Consider the following 22,370-nt stretch of genomic DNA (forward strand, 5'->3'; position numbering starts at 1 on the left):
CTTGGGAAGCTGTTTAGTAAATATTGCAAGCTGTTACAAACTGAGAAAAAATGGTTAAATATCAAATTTACCATCCTATGACTAGTCAAGCAGTCAAACGTCTCAGAAAAAGGTTCCAGATAAGTACTGGTTGGAATATAAGTTTTTCCTTAGTTTAAATCTCCATCCTCTGGTCTAATTTGCTTTACATGTGCCCATTTCCATGGGACGTTTACTGTTCCATGGCAGTTTCATGTCAAGGAACCACCTAATCTTTTATTCTCCCCTTGAAATTCTAGAATAATCAGGAGAAAAAGCCACAGGGTATGTAGAGAGCAACTGAAGACCTCTAAAGTGAGTTTGTCTTTGACCAGTATTAGTTTGGCAGGGCATCCCTGAAAATCCCTTCCAACAGCTCATAGTTAAGTGATGGCACTCAGATCGATTTAGGCTCAGGTGCTGCTGGGGGTTTGTGTTGCACCATGGTAACCTTCCCTCTCATTGCCCTTCTCTCCTGCAGCTTTGGATTTCTGTTCTGCTGCGTTGGTGCAAGGGAGGAACCCTTGATACTGTTGTGTGTGTTTTTTCTTTTTCTTTGCAAATCATAACTAAATCACTGAACAGCGCAACAATTACCTTGATTTTCAGATTTTTTTTTATTTTGTTTAAAAAGATTGATCCTGGCTTTATAGAAGAATTTCTTATTCATCAAGTGAGTCCTAGTCTGTTCTGTAAACTCTGTAATGTTTGCACTGAACCTCTTGCTGTCTGTTCAACTCCTGGTGAGTGACAGAACAGCTTGGATCCAAAGCCTTGTCTCCCTCCACTTCTCTGTAGCATTTTACAATGCTGCCACTGCCCAGGAATGGAGCAGCAAAGTCACGATTTTCTTCATCAGCTTTAACGGATGGGCAATAACTGCAAGGCTGCTGATGTGGCATAGCTTTGGGATATTTATGTATGTATTCCCTGGAAAAAATGAGATTCTCTTCGGGTCCATCCTGCACAAGTGCTGTGGCATTTCGGTGCTTCCCAGGACTGCGCTGAGGGATGTGACTGCCATGTGCAGTCTGTCTGCAGATCACCTGCACCAAATCACCTGTCTGCAAGCCAGGGCTTGCTCTGCCATGCCTTCATTTGCAATCACTCCCTTACTAGAAGGCTCTGGTTTTAAGTGACCGTGGATCTTGACAATAAATATGCTGCACTATTTGAATCTGGGGTTTGCTATCCTGAGCAGTGTGCTCATTATCCGGAATTACAAACTGTTTCTTTTGTGCCTACTTGTTCCTTACAAAGTGAAGGATACAGGAAGGCATAAACCAAGAAGCAATAAGAACAAACATTCAAAATTATCAGATAATTTTATTAAAATTACAGCAATTTCAATAAAAGCAAGTGTAGCAGAAAGGAAATGCAAGGGGAGCCTTTGGCTCCACAGAAGGTCTCTCAAACCCTCCTATTACCATTTGTCATTAGTCTGATTGCATCCCAGTGTGTTCCTGATACTTCTCTTTTTTTTTTTTTTTTCTCTCCAGCAAATAACACATTTATCATGGGCTATTTACATGTTTGTAAGTGTAGGACTGCTGCCTGTTTATAGAAATTCAAACAAGCCTCACCAAACAAAATAGTGAGTGTGGTTCAATGGCAGGGCAGAAACTTGGTTTCTGGAAGCTCCCTGGGCAGCCAGCAGGAGCAGCTCAGAGTGCTAACCACTGATGCTTGCAAGTGATGTGGAAGACGTTGGTGCTGGTTTGTGCTGAGAACTTTGTGTGGCATTAGAGAAACCTCAGCAGGGATGGAAACGCGACCTTGAGGGACAGGCACTGCGCCAGCTGAAGGCCCCAGGGGTCCCAGGCACTCATCAGAGAGCAAAACCAAATGCAGGGCAGTAACGGTAATATTAATTCATTTGTTGATTTAAAAGCACGTGGTGTCATTAGGGTTCACTGGCTCCAAACCCATTTGTGCCACAGCATCTGCCAAACGCTGCTGCGTGAGCCCCTGCCACGGGCGCGGGGCGCTGTGATCTGCTGGAGGCGGCCGTGCCAGGCACCTGCTCCTCGGAGCCCACATCAGGGAGGACGGGCCCTACCTCATCCAGAGCATCCGTGTTAGTGAGATGGGGCTAGCTGGTGGCAGCTTAACCAAAATAAACTCTTCAGGATGGCTGAAAGGAGGCTGAAAATGCTTCAGCTGCTGAGAGCTTTCTCATGATCCTGCCTGTACCTTGCCATTGCTTGCCCCATCAGTTCATTGTAGGGCTCTTCTGAAATGTGGGATCATTTGCAACAAGAGTCAGAGACTGAGCGCTGTGGAGAGCTCCTGGCCTGGGCTGTCACCTGGTGCCAGCCTGCCTGGGATGAGGCTGGCTGACCAGAGCCGAGCTTTGGCCGGAGCTGAAGCCGATGTTGCATCGTGCTTTTGTCTGCGCTTCTGTTGAAGGTTTTGCTGGATTAGGGATGCTCTGAAAGGGGCAGTTTGTAAAAGATGCAGAAGTTGGATTATTTCTCAGTTAGGTTAACATGTGTACATGCACATGATCATGCCGGTTATTGGTGAATGCTGCCGTGAGAATAATAAATTTTAGTTCTGTTACAGTCCTGCCACTATTCAGTTTGAGGATGTTTCAGCACAGAACACCAACAGACGTAGTTTTAATTAAAAAGAGATAATTGATAGAAGAGGACAGATGGAAAACAAAGAATCACGGGAGTGGTGCTGGTCAGGTAGGAGCAGGAGTGGCTGCAGCACACCCGCCTGCCTTGCTATTTCTGTGTGTGCCCAAAGACATGGACCTCTTGCAGTAAACGTGCTATTATAACTGACTAATATATACTGACAACCTTGCTTGTGAAAATTAAGAAGTGGAGATTAAATAATCATGCATGCAGGAATGGAAATGCAAAATTTATATTAGGATCAGCCAAGGAAGATTTATATTTTCATGTTTAGCTCATTTCAATGATGTTTAATTAGCCCTGAATAGCTGCTGAGGAAGTACCTTGCGGAATTTGTTCAATACAATAATCCCGGCATTGGTATTTTTGAACCACGGAAAAAAAGCTTACAGTTAATTAGAGTATTAATTCTGTAGCATTACCTGGCTGCGTATGCAGATTTTGTTTTATTTTCATCCTTGAAAAAATCTAGAGAGAGTGCTGTAAGGTTATTTGAATGCCTTTTATGCTATTCCTTTTCTAAATTAAAACTGTCTCTAACACATGATAATAGCTGTAGTTAGATCAGTCTGAGATAAGTACATGTCAGATGAGGTTCAAGATAATTGATGCTGTAAATATCCCTCGAGTGGAAAGATAGACCACATTAATGGCTTGAACATTCAGTCTGTTTGCAGGAATCTGATTTGAGACTTAATAGAAATAGGCTGAGATTATACAAAGCGCTGAGTTTATGGCTTACAATGTCTTTCAAATTCGCTATTGCTATCTGTAAGTATTCTCCCTCTGCCAACTGCATGCATCTGGAAACTTCCCTGATGTATGGTTTCTTTTGTAAGCTCCTCCTCTGGAGGGTGACGTTTTGTTGCTGTTCTAAAAAAACATAATGTGGGTTGTTCTGTTATTACCACAAATCTGCTCCTTTGTTTAATTTCTTTTATCTAAGGAGCAAAATGCGTGGAGGAAAGCTCGCCCTTGGGAAGCTGTCCTGGGGAGTCGGCACCTGCAAGGTGACCAGGAGAGCTGCAGGAGGCACCTGAGCAAGCTCCAGGTCCTCCACCTGCATAACCATGAATTATTTTGTATAATAAGGGTAGCAAAACTAATGAATGAAAAAGCTTGGTTTCCCACAGATCTGCGTCCTTCCTCCCCACACCTCCATCTCCATTCCCTTTCTCTAGGAAACGCTGTTCCCCATGGACTCCCCACGAGCTCCATAATGATGGGCTGTGCAGAGGGCACCCATGGGTGCCTGGCTCCATACCAGCTGGCCATGCCAAGCTCGCGGTGAAGTGTTTCTCTCAGCTACTCTGAGCCTTGCTCCACTGCCTGCTTCTCCCTATGTGCCTACCCCAATATTATAAAACATGCTGGAGGTTAATTATCTTTGGTTAATTATCTCAATCCCCACTTGAAATTTTGCTAAAAGAGGCTAAAAAGCTCAGAAGGTTTCAGGGAAAGGAGGTTTGGCAGATGGGCAGTCAAATGCAATTACCTCAGGAAGCAAATCTTAGCACCTCTTTGGGATTCAGCTGCATTTACATACGGTAATAACGTTTTGGTATTAATTTTTGCTGATGATGCAAAATTGATGGGCATCCTCAGTATGGAAAGAAGAAGACGTGGACTAGATGATCTCCTAAGGTCCCTCCCAAGGTGGATGGGATTTTTGCATGTACTCCTATAGCGGACAGGCTCTGGTGTTTCTTTCAAGTCATTGAAAAGGCTCCCCTTGTCTGGAGTCAGATGTGGGCTCTAAACATTCTGGGCAGGTTCCTCTCCCTCTTCCTCTTTGCTGTAGGTTTGTTCGATTTGCCTCCAAGGATATTTTCCTGTACCCTCCTTTCTTCATCATCCACTCCCCACTATTTATTTCCTCCAGTCCTGCTTTTCTTTTTTTTTGTATTTCTCTTCTCCTAAAATGCATGTTTTGTGTTCTGTTCAAATAAAAATGGAAAAAAAATGTACGGTTGTCTTTAAGAACAGAGGTTGCAAGGAAGTATGCAGAGCACTGGTGAGATTCCTAAACTGATGTTTTTTATGTTAAAGAGTTTAAGGCTGGAAAATAAATGTGAACCACAGAAGAGATTCCCACATATGCAGTGGGAACAAAATGACACTTCTGTTATATAGGTATGAACTGTCAGATATTTATAATTCTTTGGTTTAGCAAACTGTTTCTGTACCTGTTTCAGAACATATGAAATTCAGAGGAAGGCAGTAAAAGAGCAGTGGAGTATTATCAGGAGCCCCCGCTTTCCAAGGGGCTGCTATTTGCACTCAGTGCTTCCAGGATGCAGTTTTTAACAGAGAGGTAAACTTTGTGAGTAGTCTTTGAAAGAGTTTTTCTAAAGCCAGCAGCTGGAGATGGATGCAGTCTAGAACTAGACCCTCCTAGCCCAGTTGATATTTATTACTTAAACAATTTTTAGCTTCCTTTCTTCAAAATAATGAAGGCACAAGCATTAATTCACTTTGAGATTATGCAGCCAATAATTACTTAACATATTAAAAAGTCATATTTGTGACAATTACTCCTAGTAATGGGTCATGCATGTCAGGAGGCCTTTAGCTTGGGTGTCTGTTTCTCCTGGCCTGGTTGGTAAATTGCTTTTTCTTCCATAATCTTCTGTTTCTTTAGAGGTACAGAAAGAATTAAAAGCAAGGTTTCCTCTTTTAAAAACAAAATGGTTATTGCAGTTTTCCATCTTGAGCAATTTTATGTATTGGATATGAATTTGTGCTCCTTGGAGCAAAGTGTCCAAGTGATGTTTATATGTTGATCCAACTATGTTTATAGTTGAATCTTTGTTCAAAAAAAGGAAGATTTATCACTGGGAAGCTAAAAATCCTGTAGCAGTCATACTTTATGAGTTCTTTCATAACTGATTTCTTGTTATCTAACTGTGCTTTCAATCCTTGTAGTGTAAGAGTGGCTTTAGCTCTTGTTTCTTACGTGCTTTGTGTGTGCATTTGGTTTATCAGCATCTTCCCCAGCCATGTCCTGCAGGATGGGGAACCAAATTGTGCCGACACACGGGTATGGTCTAATGCAAGGGGAACGAAAAGAAAGTGTAAATAACTCAATTTGTTGATTCAAACATGCTTGATTTAATAAAAACATTAAGTAAATTAAAAAATTTACTTTTTATAAGTAAAATGTTTGTAAGTTTTATACTTGTTTTTATAAGTACAAGGTCTTGATTCTTTTCCATACTGAATTTGGGCTTCCTTCTGTTTACAGCTCTTGCTGCTTGTTTTATATCTTACCAGTAGCCAAAAGAGCTCTTTTGTACCTGCTGTTTTCCCACCAAGAGATGCTTACACCCTATAATAAAATTACCATTCAGTCTTCTTCCTGATAAATACATCTGTCTCTTTACATCTTTTACTGCAAGCCAAAGTAATGGGTACTTTCTCCAGTTCATAGGTACTTTGCTGCTGCTTTTCTCTTTGCCCTTTTATTTCTTAACATTTCTTAGAATGGCTGACACCTGATTAGGATCCTGTTCTCAGGTCACCAATTCTCTATACAAAAGAAAATTGTATCCCTATATCTTCCTGCATGCAGTGAACCCAGTAGTCCCATCTATTTCAGGACTGTGCTGAGTGCGTACGTTTACTAGGTTTGATTCTTCTCACAGACCGTGCCAGGGTACAGTCTTGCACTATTAGCCTTTATTATGGGTTCCTAGATGTATATTCTTCCATGTGAGCATCCCTCTCACATTATTTGCAAAAGCCACCAATCTTTATTTTGTGTAGGCCTGTGCATGTAGAAATTCACTTTTGTAGTTGATGTTGCTTGTTTTCTGCTGCTTGTGCTAGAAATGCAAAACCCTCAGTGCCGACGTATCTACTGTTCAGGGACTCCAGTGGTAATTCTGTCCCATAAATGCTGTACATTGGCTCAGTTTGGGGTCCTTGGATAAACAAAACCGGTGCTGCATTCTTGCAGGGCTGTGCATGCCATCCTCCTAGGGTCATCTGCACATGCTGGCATGAACAGTTCATCCAGTGGGCGTAGTTTATGCAAGTTTCATTGAGGTTTATTTATAATTTTATCAGAAGAATAACGTGTTTTCTCTATAAGACTCCATTAGCTAGTGTTCATTGTATTTTTCCTCTTGGGTCCTTCGTGGCTGGACTCCAACCCTCAGCAGAGCATGGCAAGCAGAAATGGTCTCAGGCTGTGCAGGGTGCTGCTGACTGCTAAGGTCATTCTGTGTCTTTTTGTGCCGGAGGATGTTAGCACCCTTCCAGTCTTCTAGCATGTGTTTGATCTTCTCAAAATGCTATTGGAAGTCAATGTAAGCTCATCGGGGGTCTGCCAAGGTCACACTCTGGGTCTTTTTGGAGCAAGCAAGGAGGCTTGGCTTTCTTAGAGACTCTGGCCTTGTAAACGATGCTCACTTCCACTGTCGTAACTCTGCTGCACACGTAGTACAGCAATGCAGATGCGTAAGAAATCTCTTTTAAGGGGCTGGGGAAGGAAAAAATATCTCATTCAGAGCTCCAGGTAACTGAGCTCCCTTGTTTCTGGCATCCTGCCAGCTTGTTTGGAGCTCTGCTACCTGCTAATGGATGGCACGCACAACAGTTCATTACTCTTGCCACAAGTACGCAGGAATATACCCATTTTGTGCATTTTATGCATTTCCTGAATCAGGTGTAACTGCTTTATATCATACAGTACTACCTAACACCACAATACTTATTGATAAGTACTGATATGTTAGGTCAAAGAGGCTAAAGTAAGGAAAATAGGGGGAAGAACTTCATATTTTTATATTTCAGAATAACTTACAAGTTAGGCAGGTGGAATATATGCATCACTGTTGCCTCCTCTATGGGTGTCTTGATTAAGCAGTTTCAATCAGTTTACCAGATGCGTGTTTTATTTATTATTATCTTGACTTCCAAATATCGCGTGCTTTGAAGACCTGAAGACAAAGGCAGCTAATTAACAAATGAAATCAGCAAGCTGTGTAGTCCCAGCAGCTGAAAAAAGATGGAATAGCAAATACAGGCTGTGATCCTGCTCCAATGGCTGTCCATGTGAAACTCTCTGGAGCTCAGGTGAGGGCTGCAGGAGATGGTTGGTCTGCGTTTCCTGCCCACAGCCAGAACGATGCCTCCAGTGCTGTACAATTCGGCATGCAGAGGACATCAACATCAGCTGCCACACTTCTGTGCACCTTCTACACCAAGGTCTCTGACAGTTGTGCTGCAATTCCTGGTGTATTGGGATTAGGCCTATTCTGAACGTTTTATTCTGGGTTTTTGGTTTGCTTGAGAGCATAAGAATGTATGAAGGGAATTTTTCCAATACATCGTTGAGCATGCATTTGCCATCTGGGCTTCAGAAAGAGTTTGGTTCAATTCAAAGATTAAAGACTGAAAAATTGAACCTAATGGTGGCATAAACCTCTGTGGAAAACATACTTCTGTAATTATTTTCATTTTGATTAATAGACTTTAACTGCGTAACACCCATGACTTCAGTTTAATATGCAGAATTATTAGTCAGTTAACTCTTTATAAATTGATCAACCCCAAATGAAAACTTTAAGATTTTTTTTTCCTTGTCAAGCACTTCAAAAATTCACCATGTTGAGCTTTCCAATGCTGAATCTTTCTCAGCTGCATTAAGATCTCTGTCTCCGCCATGAACTCCTCTCTTTCCCAGGCAAATTGTGAGCAATATCTGAAGTCAATAGCTCCCCTACCCGACTGCCGAAGCCTTGATTGTTCAAATGCTTGTAGCGAAGAACGAACACCCACGGATACTTACACATATGCACAGAGATTTAAACAATGTATTCTAGCCTCTATTTGGAAATTTAAATATCAATTAGTAACAATTCAGTTGGACATTGAAGCTGGAGTTCTGGAGAGCTCCGACAAGTGGGCATTAATGCCACCGGGATCAGGTGACTTTAAAATAGCCCAAAGACTATGAATTTGGCAGTTACCTGCCTCCATTGTAATAACTCCACAGAATGCCTTGGCAGTATTATAAAAAGCGTATTTTGTATTATGTTTGCAGCTCTCACACTGTCTGAGCAAAATACAGTCTTATATAACAACCTCCTAAAACATTTGTCTAACCCTGCACAGCAACAGGGCAGGCAGTTGAACGTTCAGTGAAATCTCACAACAATTGCAAGCATTATTTTGTCTCCTATTAGTGCTTCTTTTGCTGTGATGCAGCTGTCAAGATCTTTCCAGCACTGCTGATGGAAAAATCGGTCATGTTCTGCAGTGCAAATTCTGTATTAATTGACCATTATGAAACGCTTTGGCAGAGGGCTTGCTACATTTGCATTTCCAACTTCAACTTCTTTCAGGTTTCTTTATACTCTTGTCAAAGTCCATCCCCTGCCGTACTACAGGGCCATGTGGAAAGAGGGTACCTGCTTTAGGTACCACAGGGGGTTAGTTCACATCAGCATGAGTTAGCATCACATCATCACCCACTGCAAGAGAGCAGACAGCATGAGGAAGCGATGGCATCGCATCTCTTGGTATCTCAGAGTGATTTAGGTTGGAAAGGACCTCCAGTCCAACCCCCTACTCAAACCAGGGCCAACTCCGGGGCCAGTCAAGCTTCAAATGCCTCCATGGATGGGTACCCACAGTGTCTCTGGAGCCATGTCCAAGCACTTGTCTGATTGCACGGGGAATTTGCTTTCCCAGAACGGTTGAGGTTGGAAGGGACCTCCAACATCATCTAGTCCAACCCCCCTGCTCAAGCAGGGTCACCTAGAGCATGTTACTCAGGATCACATCCAGGTGGGTTTTGAATATCTCCAAAGAAGGAGACTCCACAACCTCTCTGGGCAGCCTGCTTCAGTGCTCCGTCACCTGAACCATAAAGAATTTCTTCCTTCTTACAGCGATGAAACCTCCTGTGGTTCAGTTTGTACCCATTGTCCCTTGTGCTATCAGTGGCCACCACTGAGAAGAGTTTGGCCCAATCCTCTTTACATTGTCCCCTCGGGTATTTGTAGAGGTTGATTAGATCCCCTCTCCATCTCCTCTTCTCTAGGCTACATAGGCCCTGCTCACTTAGTCTTTTCTCACAGGACAGATGCTCTAATCATCCGGCCAAACACATCTCCCTCAGCCTCTGTTTGTATGTCACCTGCTTCAGCCCCCAAGTTGTCTTGGCGGCCTCCTCTGCGCTCGCTCTTGTATGTCCGTGTCTTCTTCTTTGTAGCATGGAGATAGTCGAGACCTGGACACGGCACTCAGGATGTTGTCCCACAAGTGTGCATGGAGGGGCAGGATCACTTCCCTGGACATGCTGGACTCTTGCTGTTGCAGCCTGGGATGTGGCCGGCGTTCATGGGTGTAGAGACACCCACATCAGCTTTTCCACCAGGACCTCCCGGCCTCTTCTGCAGAGCTGTTTTCCATCCAGTCAGCCTCATCCTGCTGTGTGTTGAGGTGTGGATTGCAGCCTTGCACTGTCAGGCTTCACATCCACCTTAAACCCCATGTTTAGGCTTTAAGTGACTCGGTCTGTCTAGTCCCAAGTAACTTCATCAAAATGACACCGAGTCAAGACTTGAACCTCTGCATATTTCATCTAGGAGGATGCACCTTCATTTAAGGGGGAGAGATTCAAGGAGCAGTTCCACGACTTAGGGCTGGAAGCCCTTTGCTAACCACCATCCTTGTTTGGGGCATGAGGAGGTGCTTTAATAAGCAGACACTGCAAAGCATTCATGTGTGAAATGTTCTGTTGTTCGTCAAAACGTAGGGAACAGGTGTTTGGGCCTAGGAATTGAAGCAAGCTAATTTCCTTCTTTGTATTTTCTATTGCATGAGTAGAAGATGGCGTTTCAGCAATCCCTTCCCTTTTCAAATGCTACTGTGATTTAAAATAACCTTTAAAACAAAAATGAAATCTCATTAGAAAATGCCATCCTAATTTGGAACAACAGTTTCATAATTTGTTTCTGTGATGTTAACTAAAATGTTTTGTAGGGTAGAATGAAGGTAACATTTACTTAAAATCCATACACCATTATAAGGTATTATTACTTGAATTATTCCAAATTTTGGAACATGTTTTGTTTCTAATTAATCAAGAGACTCTCAGGCTTTGTTCTTGTTATGCAAATCAAAATGTAAGCCTCTAAAGAATAATTTTAAGTGCAGACTGTTTTTCAATGTGGACATTTGAAACATGCTAATCTCTTCAAATTGTTAATGATGGGCTTCCTTTATTAATCTTTTTTTGTCTACCAGACCTCTAATTTTTCAAAACTATCAAAAATCTGAATGTTAGAAGAGCTGCTGCACTGATGGCCTGTCTGGTACAATATCCTGTGGTGGCTACGGTTGCATTCAGCTGGCACTTGGGGAAAGGACATGGGAGCAAAATGCAGGTGATGCTTCCACCCCAACAACTGCCCTTGTTTTCAGCACCATTGAAAAGGGACGGAGGGGTGGGTGCCTTCAGTCATGGCAGCGTTCCCGTTGGCGCTGGTGGTTATAAGGGTTGAGCACCCTGGTTCTGCATTTTGCTGAATTGTAGCCTCAAATAAACCTGGTGAATTATACTTGCATAGGCACTCACCTGTATTCACCCTTGCAGAAATAGGGTTGCATTTGTGGATGAGTAATTAGTTAAGAACTGCTTAAGGTGTTACTTAGCCTTTATTTTGAGGGAGAAGTGCTGCTGAGGAGGTTCTGCAGGTGTTCCAGTCGAGGCTGAGCTGCACGTGGAAACACGCCGTAGCTGTGTGCCTGCAGATGGGCTTGGTCCTCCTCTGTGGGTAACAGCACCGGTGCTGTGCTGTACCTGCTGGCTTTGAGCAGCAGCCTGCGTTGGCTGCCAGCTTGCTGGGTGGTGGAACTCCTCCCGAAAGCTCGGTGAGGATCTGCTGACCACGTTGGTTGGGGCCAAGTGTTTTTAGCTGGTGATGACAGCCATTGTTGTTGTTGCTTTTTTTTCTTCTTGGGTATAATTATTCCTTCAAACAAAGCTCATCGTAAACAACAGTAAACCCCCGCAAACAGGAATTTACTTGTTCCTGGTGGAATAAAACCCAAATTAATTCATTAAGTGTACTCACATTCCAAGGGCTATCTCTATTTCTTCCCTATTTAAGATGAATGAGTTCTGTTGTGGGGATCTAATTTTCTCTGTGATGAAGCAGTGGGAGTAATTATATGATATCTGTATTTTAATCAAGAGAAGTGTGTTCTAAAGCCTAGGATGAATTTACCTGCCTGAAGTTAAATGCATGTAACTGAAAGAAGGGAATGTGCGTTAAATTACTGTATTAAATTGCTGCTTTAAAGGAAAACAGATGCGTTCACATGATCGACATTCCAGTGGATCCTACCATTAGGATGCAAATGAGCCTGACTATTTATTACCAAAGCTTGATAAACTATTTTTTTCTAAGAGATGTTTAAATTAAAATCATACATAAAAAATCAGTAGTGGGGATGAAAACCAGATGAAACCTAAATATTAATGGAAACATGTCAGAAATATGATTGATACTATCATATTATCATGTGTATTGTAATAAGCCAGGGTGGTGAACAAAGATCCAGTTTTGCTATGTGCTGTACGGATGAAAACAAACTCTAAAACTGGATTCTGCTCAGGAAGTTTTCAAACGTACATTTATGGGTTTTAGAGCCGCACTGCTTCTATTTTGCCATGACTTGTGTACAGGGTGGTACATGTGCTTCCCTGCTCACCACTGGTGAATGGTGAGGATCGCGGTGTTGGTGGAGCCTGACTTTATCTCTGTTGTTTCTTCTGCCTTTCCAGATTTGGATGACCCGATAGTGACAGTCCACCAGAGCATAGGGGAAGCAAAGGAGCAGTTTTACTATGAGAGAACTGTGTTTCTCAGGTGCGTTGCCAACTCCAATCCGCCTGTTCGGTACAGCTGGAGACGCGGCCAGGAGGTACTGCTGCAAGGCTCTGATAAAGGAGTTGAGATCTACGAGCCCTTCTTTACACAGGTAGGAAATGAAGTTGCAGTATTTATCCCTCCTTCAAGTGCTTGCACCAGGGACTTTGTAACTGGATGTAGAGCTTGTCTGTCCGCACATCCCTGCTGAGTTTGTGGGGCGCTTTGTGGGCATGCCCTCCAGAGAACCACAGCCTGGCACATCCACCCATGTAGTTTTTAAAGAGCTACCAATATAAAAGATGTCTTCTTATTTTTTGATAAAGAAATTAGGAAGTAGGAAGCTATGGGAAGATGCACAGTGAGTGCTGTCTGCAGGAGCCCCTTTGAAGTCATTTTGCTTGAGCCTGCAAGCCCAGTGCTCTGATTTGACTGCTATTTCCTAATCTTTTCCAATACAATGCAAAGTGATTCTGCACAGAAGTTACAGCCTAAAAAGCTTTTCAGGAAGGCTAAACTCTAAGGCAACTCCCTATTTTATTATTATTATTATTATTATTATTCCACCTTCCACATCTTTGAATATAAGATTTTTGTTCCAGACTTACACACTTTAAAGATGGTGTGGCAAAAATGGGAAGAAGTGCTTTTTATGTCTTCCTACTGTTGCTTACAGCCACGAAAGCAGACTGCGCTCTCAAAAGAGTCTGTCAGATTAGATCAGATTAATTTATTGTTAGCACACTTACACAGTCTCGGAATAAAAAGGTGACATATCCTATTGTCTGCGGAGAAGTGTGTGTGATGGTATGAGAAAAAAAAAAGAGAAGAAAAGAAAAAAAGAGAAGATGTTATTTTGGAAAGTCTCAAGCAACAACGAGTAAAGACAAGTGAAAACTGCCTGGTAATTTGGTCTTCATAGCAGAAACCAAGCTGCAAATTTCATAAATAATTTGCAGCTAATGATTTGAGAGCACCTTCAGTTTTTCTTATTATTATGCTTGACAGCTTTATATTGCTACCATGGCTTGGTATTCTACTGAGAAATGTGTGCCTGGAACCTTGCAGAGATGAGAATTAGATTACATAGTCAAGTTATCGGTCTCCTAAAAGTGATGAAATTATTTTTAATTTAACGTGTATGGATTCAGTTTAGCAAATGTGTGGCTTGTTTCTTTGGATTCAAGTGTGTAAACGAAAGTATCTTTATGCTTTAATTAAAAAGCGAGGGACTCCCTTGAGGTGGTCCTTTTAGTCTTATAATATCTCAATATGGAAATGCTGATTAATACCTTTCCAATCATCTAACAAGAACATATCTAATAAAATGTGTCACAGGAAATTAGATTCAATATTTAAAAAAAAAAAAAAAAAAAAGATACCTAGGTTACGGGGAGCGTTCTTCCTAGACCCTCTGTCTGGGCCCAATTAATCTGAATAAATCAGATTGTCATGTCGATAGTCCAAAGCTTATCCATAACCTTTTTATGTTTTTTGGAGGTCAGGTTGAATTAAGTATATCTTGTCTGAGTGCCTACAAGGTCTGATATGTGTTTATAAGAGGAAAGGATGTAATTAAAGGTTTAAGAATCATAAATGTCTACTGCACGTCTCTGCAGAATTGGTTCTGCTTATGATATGGTAACAAACGGTAAGAGCTGGTGTGAAGAGGGATAGAGGGGATATATCTTCAGAGCACCAAGAGGTGAATTTGAGGTGGCATTTGTTTGTTGGTTGCTTTAAAGCTGGATTATCAATCTGAAAATCAAAAGAAATGTGAGGGAAAACAGTAGCACAAATAATTTTTCTAAGTTATTGTGCCCCAAAAGGCCAGTTTTTCTTTATGCTAGTTTCTTTGTTTTATCAAATCGCAGAAGTCACTTTAAAAACTGGGCAAATAAAAAAGAATTCTTGAACTTTAAGCACAGATTTTTTTTGATGAGTAAGGTAATGTCAGCTACTTATTTTAGCTGCCATGAGGGGGTCGGGAAGGGGAAAGAACAAACGTGCAGTCTCATCTGTGGGAGTGTTAGAAATACCAAATTTTTCAAAACTGAAATCTTGATGCAGATTTTTTTCCTAAGAGTTTGCATCATCCTCATTGCACATTGTAATTGCACAGTCTGAGCACAAGATTAAATTTGCTGTATTTACAATAATTATGCAATTAGACATAATTAGACTAATTATTCAAACCAATGAAGAAAATAGATATATATTTTTACAAATCTCTGCAATCTGGGAACATGATCCAGAATACCATTGTGAGTTCAGCTCACAAGTTCCACTTGGAGTCCGCAGCTAAAGACCAAATCGGTGGGATGTAGCTGCTCTGTGTTTGAGTCTAATCCAGAACTTAATGGCTCTGGTAGCTGTGTTCCCACTAACCAGGATCAGGCCCTTCTCCAGTCCAGATGAATCTCTTTTTGAAGTAGGATCTTTTTCTTTAGGAACACCCATTCAAAGGCTTCAGCCGTGCAAACACTGAATCAGCATGAGCTTGATTTTAATCACATCATTTCTGTGGGACTGATTGTACATACAGAGCACTTCAGTTCCAATGCTCCAAACATCTACTGAGCTTGATTTAATGACTATCTCTTTTCTTTTCTTGCTAACTGTATCTTCTTTTCTTGTTTTTGTTCATTTGTTTTTGTTTTGTTTTGTTTTCGCTAGAGCTATGCGTGCATTTTCACAGACGACCACATATTTCCCTATATGTGCTCATGATGTTGTTAAAAAAAGGCAATATGTTTCCCAAGCCGTGATGAAATTAGGAGTGGTAGCAGCTTTATAATAACATAATAATGAACATTTTTCATAGTTTGCTCTTTTTAACGCCTTATGAGCTGGCTCAGTGTTTGCCTCCCAGGGCTGGGGTTGTGCCGCAGCCTGTCCTAAGCACAATACCTTTTTAGCCTATCAGCATAAACACAGGCGAAGACTTGAAAGTGGGCATCTGGAGGAGGAGGTTGAAAATGCAGGGAAGTTTGTTATTTTAGTGCTAGGATGAATAATATGCATGTATAGTTAAATGGAGACGTATCCGATGTTTCTGCAGCCCTCCACTGTCACTCTGTCATGTATGATGCCCTGCTGTGCTCTGCTGTACTCACCTGCTTTCTTCTTGCCTTTTGTGCTCTGTGGCATACCTGTGTGCTCAGTCTAACAGGGGATGTTGTACCTAACAGTCCATTCAGCTTTCTGTTACTGCTGTTGCTAACAATACTTCAAGATTTTGCATACGTATTTCAGCAACTTTTTCTCCCGAGTTCCCAGCTCTGCGGTGCCCATTTCACATAGAGCTGCTGTGGAAATCTCATATTTGGACACTACAGTTTTCTCTTGATCACATCAGAAGGAACTCCTTCATTACACATCCTATTCAGGTTCCTGCTCCATCATTTACACCCCTGGCTAAAAATAAAATCCATCAGGAGCTCATTTTCAAAGGAAAAGCAGCAGGATTTCTGTAGCTTATGATTCTTTTCATCAAGCAGATTGTACTTTACGACATATTATCCAGAATAATGCTGTGACTTCAAAGACTGCCAAAACAATTTCCCCCCTTGCCACTCTCTTTTCTTCTGCCTTTAATATATAAGGTGGGCTATGGCTTTAGGCCATGCCAGCCACCATTCTTTCTGCTATTTAAAAAAAAAAAAAAAAGTTTTCTGGACCATTTCAACATCTTCTTACTAATTGGCCACATCTGCACTTCCCGCCTCCTGGAAGTCATCCTGAGTGCACCCTGCAGCTCTCCTCGCTCCTCTGCTTCAGGCTCTTCCTAATGCTGTCTCTTGCTCCTGCAGGGGGAAACGAAGATCCTGAAGCTGAAGAACCTCCGACCTCAGGACTACGCGAATTACAGCTGCATCGCCTCGGTGAGGAATGTCTGCAGCATTCCCGACAAGATGGTGTCCTTCCGACTCTCTAACAAAACAGGTGAGCCTCCAGCAGTGACTGTCCCTGCTCATTTAATGTTCCTTTGGTGGTCTTTTGGGTTGCACGGCTTTGTTGTGTCACTTACAATATGTGTCTTGTATAGTAGGAGCTACTGCGGTTGGAACTATTTAGGACCAAGCTGTAGAAGTCAATTATTTCAGTTGTTTTTTCCTTTTCTCAGCAAAGTCAAGATTTGAAGAAGATTTCTTTTTGTTTATTGGTATCAATATTTATCACTTTCTAGGTTTTATATCACGATTTATATTTTCCTCTAGTGTCAGGAGGTTTTGTTGGTGTGAATAGACTCGACTTCAAAGAAGGGATTGCAGCGAGGTAAAAGGAAAGGGCTTCTCAACCAAGGCTGGTGCAGAGTAGAACATTCCTTTATAAGTCCTCCACTCTCAAATGCTTCTCGCAACATTTTGCTGGAAGCTACTTATTTGTAATCAACAAAACATTTTAGGAAAATAAATCAACCTTTTGGTATTCTTACATTGGTTTAAACCATTGTTTTGATATATTGATTGAGCTGATATATTCTTACAGTGAATGAAACATTGACTTCTTACATTGATTTAAATAAAAACATTTTTTTCAGATTTAATTGCTTCAAATGAAAATATTCAAGCAGTCAAGTGTTGAACTGCTTTGCAGCAGGTTACCTCGGTATTTATCTGTCTCTGACCAAGGTGTCTGCGTGTTATGGCATTTCTTGTGCCTTTGCTCTTTTCTTTGGACTTGGGCCTGGCTGAGCAAATGTCCAGTTGTGCATCTTCCTCTCTCCAGTGGTTGTGTCATTGCTGTGGATCTGGAGAGTCTCATGCCAGCTGGTGATTGCAGGAAGTGCAAGCACACTTTTGAATGCTGGTTTCTGGCAGGATGGAAATTATAGATTTTGAATCTCTTAAAGGTTTTGCATCCAGGATCAGCAGATGATTTGTGTCTGAAGTGCTTTATAGACTTGAAGCCAAAGAGCAAAGTCCTTGGCTTAGGGTTTTAAGTAATCAGAGATTTCATAGAAGTGTTTTCTGGAGAACTGTTCTGCAGGAAGTGATGTAACATTTGAAGACTTCGAGTTAGATTATGCTGGGCTGTGCCTTAATAATGTGTGCCTCAAGTCACTGAAACAGGTAGCAAATGAACAAAACAGTTGAGGTATTAACATGCTGAGTGCATCTAAGATGAACTATGAATTTTATTTGCACTTGCGCATTTCACATTATTTCTGCTCTCATGGATTTATTCCAAGGAGTTGCCTTCAGCCTTTTCTGAATTTCTGATTTGACAGCAGGGACTCCAGAACTGTGTTATGTACCGTTCCTGTGCACAACCCACTGCAAAGCAAATTAACAGCCCAGCTTTAAAGCTGCCACTGGCAGTAAGGGAATTACAATCAGCTCCAAAGGTACCTAGCAAAACGTATTGGAAGCACTCATTTTATTCTCCTACTAATTTTGCCAGGAAGAAAAAAAAATAAAAAAAAAAATGTGAGGTTTGGCTTTCTTTACTTGGACTGACTTCATACCAGGAGAGAGATGAAATTTCATCTGCTGTGGAGTGGCATAGATGATAGTTGAGAGCAACTTTCCTCTGCATACTAGTCATAACTTTTCCACTTTCTTGCATGAGAATGAAGGATGAGGGTTGTAACCTGCAGTCTGGTTGCTCAGCAGAAATTGTAGGGCTCTTCTTTTTCCAGCTATAGAAGTTGTCTTGTCCAGTGCCTGCATATTGGCCATGACCATTATGGTCTCACAAGCAGGGCTCAGCCTCACCAAAGTGTTTCCTTCACTCGTTTGTAAGAGGGGATGATTTTATTAGTGGTGCCAGAATAGTCTCTACCATGTTGGACCTCAGCTGCTACAGAAATTTGTTTACACTATGGTAATGGTGAAACTTGAAATAACATAGCCATTCCAAACTGAGCATAGGTGATCTCGATCTTATTTTGCCACAAAAATGAATTATTTCCACCTTACAAATGTCATGCTTATTTTGGGAGAAAGTTTCTTCTCTGGGAGGTAGTAGCGGTACATTAACAGGAGGAGCTCTTCAGGAATACTTGACAAGTAAACAAGCCTGAAAATGTATATTCACACTTCTCGTGAAGTATCTGGTGGCAACTACCATCAAGAGCAAGATTAAATAGCTATAGTAATTACTGCAATAACTCATTAAAGATGATGACTGATATGTTGGTGACTCTGGGACAGAACTTTCTCATTTGATATGACATCTGTTGTAGCTATTTGTTAGAACTTCACCTTGAGTAACTTCAGAGAAGTTACGTAAATGATAAATGCAGAATAATCCAGCATAAATCCACCTTAATGAAAACCAGAACCCAAACCCGATACTCTGCTATAGAGTAGTCCTAGCCTGTCCATCTGTTTTTAATTTAAGGCTGAAGGCACATTATGGAGATGTCTATATAATGGAAACAATAAGGACACAAACAGAAGCGTCTGTATGGTTTGCAAACATGCATGATATTTCTTGTAATGGAGGTGACTCCAAGTGAGTTTAAGTTCAGCTACTAATTATGTGACGTCACAGTAAAATTGCTGGCAATTTCCTTGTTCCGCGTTTATCGGGTCTGTGAGCAGAGCTGGTGGGAGAGTTGTTGTAGAACTTCAGTTGTCTGTTCTGTCTGAGAGAGGTGAGTAAGGAGGGTAGCTAAGAATACAGCAGCTGTGGGTTTCCACCTTGTTTCGCCTGTGATTTGGCTCACTTGGTTCAGACTTCTATCGCATGACGTGGAATTGCATTATTTGTCAAGCTCCCTTTGATTGACTGGCTTGAGGGTAAAGTTGGGAATGTCTTTCCTTGCCATGGATGCGTATGCCAGCTTGGGCTGCTCAGGGACATCGGCTGTCCCAGCAGGCAGATGGAGTTTGCGGGGGTCTGTGGACCATCCGCACAGAGCAGCTAACTCTTCGGGTGATGGACACAGTGGTGGGAGGCTGCGTGCTGCAGGGAGCACCTTGGCTCCCCACTGGTCCCGACTGATTGCCATGGCGTGCTTATGCACGGCAGGATGTCGGCACGCTGCAAGGAGTGTTTGTCACATATGATGATTGTCAGCAGGCTGCGAGTGAGGAACTGGCGTCCAACAGATGTGAAACAAAACCAACATAGCAATTACTGTGTCCCGAGAAATTCTTAACACTTTTATGGTATCCTGCTACTACTAAGTGCTGTTTGCTTCCAGGCCACTGAGGCTTTCACAGATGACAGTCAAGTCACCTGTTTAAACCTTTTGCTTGATAATCTTCCCGTAGTGTAAGAGAGTACGGTGTCAGAGATGCATGAACACATTTTTCCTGTTTCTTTCTCTGAAATGCTCGAGTGTCCCCACCCTCCCTTGCCAAGAACTGTAGGTGACATGGGAATGAATGTAGACATTCATTTCAAGGAAAGCATGCAAACCTGAGTGCTCTCCTGCTACTATTTATGCCACAGGCTCTTTCATACATCTATACTTCTGTTCACACACCAGAGTTGAGAGACTAATTTGAGGAACACCAGGCACGTCTTCGGGTGAGTAGTTGAGATTTCTGCTCAGTGCAGCCTGCCGGATTGTCCCTGTGACCTTTTTGTTTTCTGTGCTCACTCTGTCTTGCTGATTGTTTCATTGTGTGTCATGGCATCACCAGAATAACAAATCAATTACTGCGATATAACCAACCCAAAGAAAACTTCCTGCCTACCTCTTGAATAATTAGAGAAGTAATTAAGCTGATGCCGTCAGATGAACACGTATTCATCAGTATACTTTGGACATGCTGTAGGTTTAAAGTGTTACACACAGGTATAATTAGGTACACTCACACCCCCTTCATTCAACAGCAGTGTCTTAATTACATCGGTTCTGCATGAGGATGTGGAGCCTTAGACACATCATCGTGTGCCTGTAGATACTGCAGGAGTTCGAGTGCATCAGCATCGTTTTTCAGACACGTGGATTTCTTTGTTCCAGTGCAGACTAGTTTAAAATGCAAAAATAAAATGGATGTTGTAATGAGAGAAGCTGAGATCATCTCAGAAGCATGTGACTATGCATATGCTGAAGCCCAAGAAGACAATTAGCACTAATATTGTACAGCAGCATGCAGAGGCACTTGTTGGGCCCAGACCCACTTTGTATCTAAAGACAGCTATTACTCTGCAAGTGTATTATCTAAATAGATGAGAAATTTGAAGGGAAGCAGAAACACTCCGAAATGATTCACCTGCTGTCAGATTGCTGGTGAGTGGCAGGAGCAGAAATAGAAGGCAAGATGTGAAGAAGAACAGCAAAGGGACTAATTTTGCAGCTCACATTTGTTTTTAGTAGACTGAGTTCCTTTAAAATCAGCACATGGAAGTTAATTTGGGTAAGTTAATGCAAGAAGGAGTTCTTAAAAAAAATAGGAAGAAAAAGCAGAAAGGCAGCTGCTTTGCAACAAAATCAAGGGGTTATTCTGACAAGGAGGAGGAACCCTGACAACTTTCTCAGTGTATGTGCTTGAATCCAGGCTGTTGGAAGAGGAGCAGCTGCGAGAGTGGGTGTCACACTGAGTCATGACCTCCACACTTTCATAGTTTCTACGTTTCCAGTTTTTGTTGCCTCACTATGTGCCTGTGTATGGTACATACCTATGTATGTACCATACCTATGTATGGCTGATCGGATTCTGGCTCCTACACCACCCTTGGGGCTTTTCTTGAGATTGCTGCTGTCCCCTCTCTCCCCTGAAGCCTCAGAGGGTTCTTGGAAGGTGCTGACGTGTCTCTTCCCCATTCACGTTTTTGAGACATTCACGTGTCTGTTCCCCATTCAAGCTCTTAGAGCTCTTACTGTGTTTGTATTCCTGAAATCAGGGACATTTTCCCTCCAAATGCTCCTTGCAGTTTGAAACAGCAAGACTCATGAAAAACAGCTGGCAGCAAATGTTTGTGGGGTGGGGGAGCACAGCGCTGCAGGTCCATTCTTCTCATAGGAATGGCTCCCTGAGACCTTTCTTATCACCTGCTTCCACTTACAGGTGGTTTGGGATCACCCCCGTGATTCCTTTGTCTACCTTTTCTTTCTCTTGCCTCTTTTGGGTAAAACCTTTGATGTGATCTCCTATAGTACCCTTATAGCCAGGCTGGTGAGAGGTGGATGATTAGTGGAAAATCGGAGGAGTCTTTGCGTTTGAAAGGTGGCATGGTGTCCAGCTGGTGGTCATTTACTCAAGTCCTCCCTCAGGGATCAAAACCGGAAACAATATTGTACAATATTGTTATTAGTGACCAAAACAATGGGACCAAGTGCACTTTGAACCAGTTGTTGGATGACGCCAAGTCTGGGAGGGCCTGGGGCTAGAGAACATCACGTATGGAAGAGTCTGAGGGATCAGGGTTTGTTCGGCTTGGGGAAAATGCTTGAAATTTGACTGTATAGGGCCTGGATAGCCTGGTGTGATCAGCATTGCTTGAAGCAGGAGTCAGAGCAGAGGCCTCCAGAAATCCCTTGTGATGGAGATGATCTATGGTTCTGTGACTAAAATACGCACATCAAAAGGAAAAACAATGCTGTGGAAGCTGTAGTTTGAATTCAGCATTATCTCCTCTCCCCAGGACCTCCCTGTCTGTGCAAGAACCAATGAAAGCCCAAAGGAGCTGTCACCCTGCCTTAGCCTGAGCCCTACATTGGTACGGAGGCACTTGGTTTAAAGATGCTCAGCAGGAGCAAGCACAACGTCCTTTAGAAATATAGGGATTGTATTAGTCCAAGCATTAATTATGCTCTATATCAAGCATGAATTATTGACAGATGATATTAAAATCTCTCTCCAGCTTGTATGCGACTCACTATTTAATCTGTAGAGTGGGGAAAGGTGACTTGAAA

General features: G+C 42.1%; 1 protein-coding gene across 1 annotated transcript in view; it reads left to right on the plus strand.

The window, feature by feature from the left end:
- MDGA2 (MAM domain containing glycosylphosphatidylinositol anchor 2) overlaps positions 1–22,370 on the plus strand; it is a 334,490-nt gene that overhangs the window by 153,643 nt on the left and 158,477 nt on the right. Inside the window, exons 4-5 of the mRNA XM_050711142.1 lie at positions 12,466–12,662; positions 16,363–16,495. Coding sequence (XP_050567099.1) covers positions 12,466–12,662; positions 16,363–16,495 — 330 coding nt within the window. The remainder of the gene's footprint in view (positions 1–12,465; positions 12,663–16,362; positions 16,496–22,370) is intronic.

Source organism: Cygnus atratus, chromosome 5 (genome assembly GCF_013377495.2).
Source record: "Cygnus atratus isolate AKBS03 ecotype Queensland, Australia chromosome 5, CAtr_DNAZoo_HiC_assembly, whole genome shotgun sequence".
NCBI classification, from domain to species: Eukaryota; Metazoa; Chordata; class Aves; order Anseriformes; family Anatidae; genus Cygnus; species Cygnus atratus.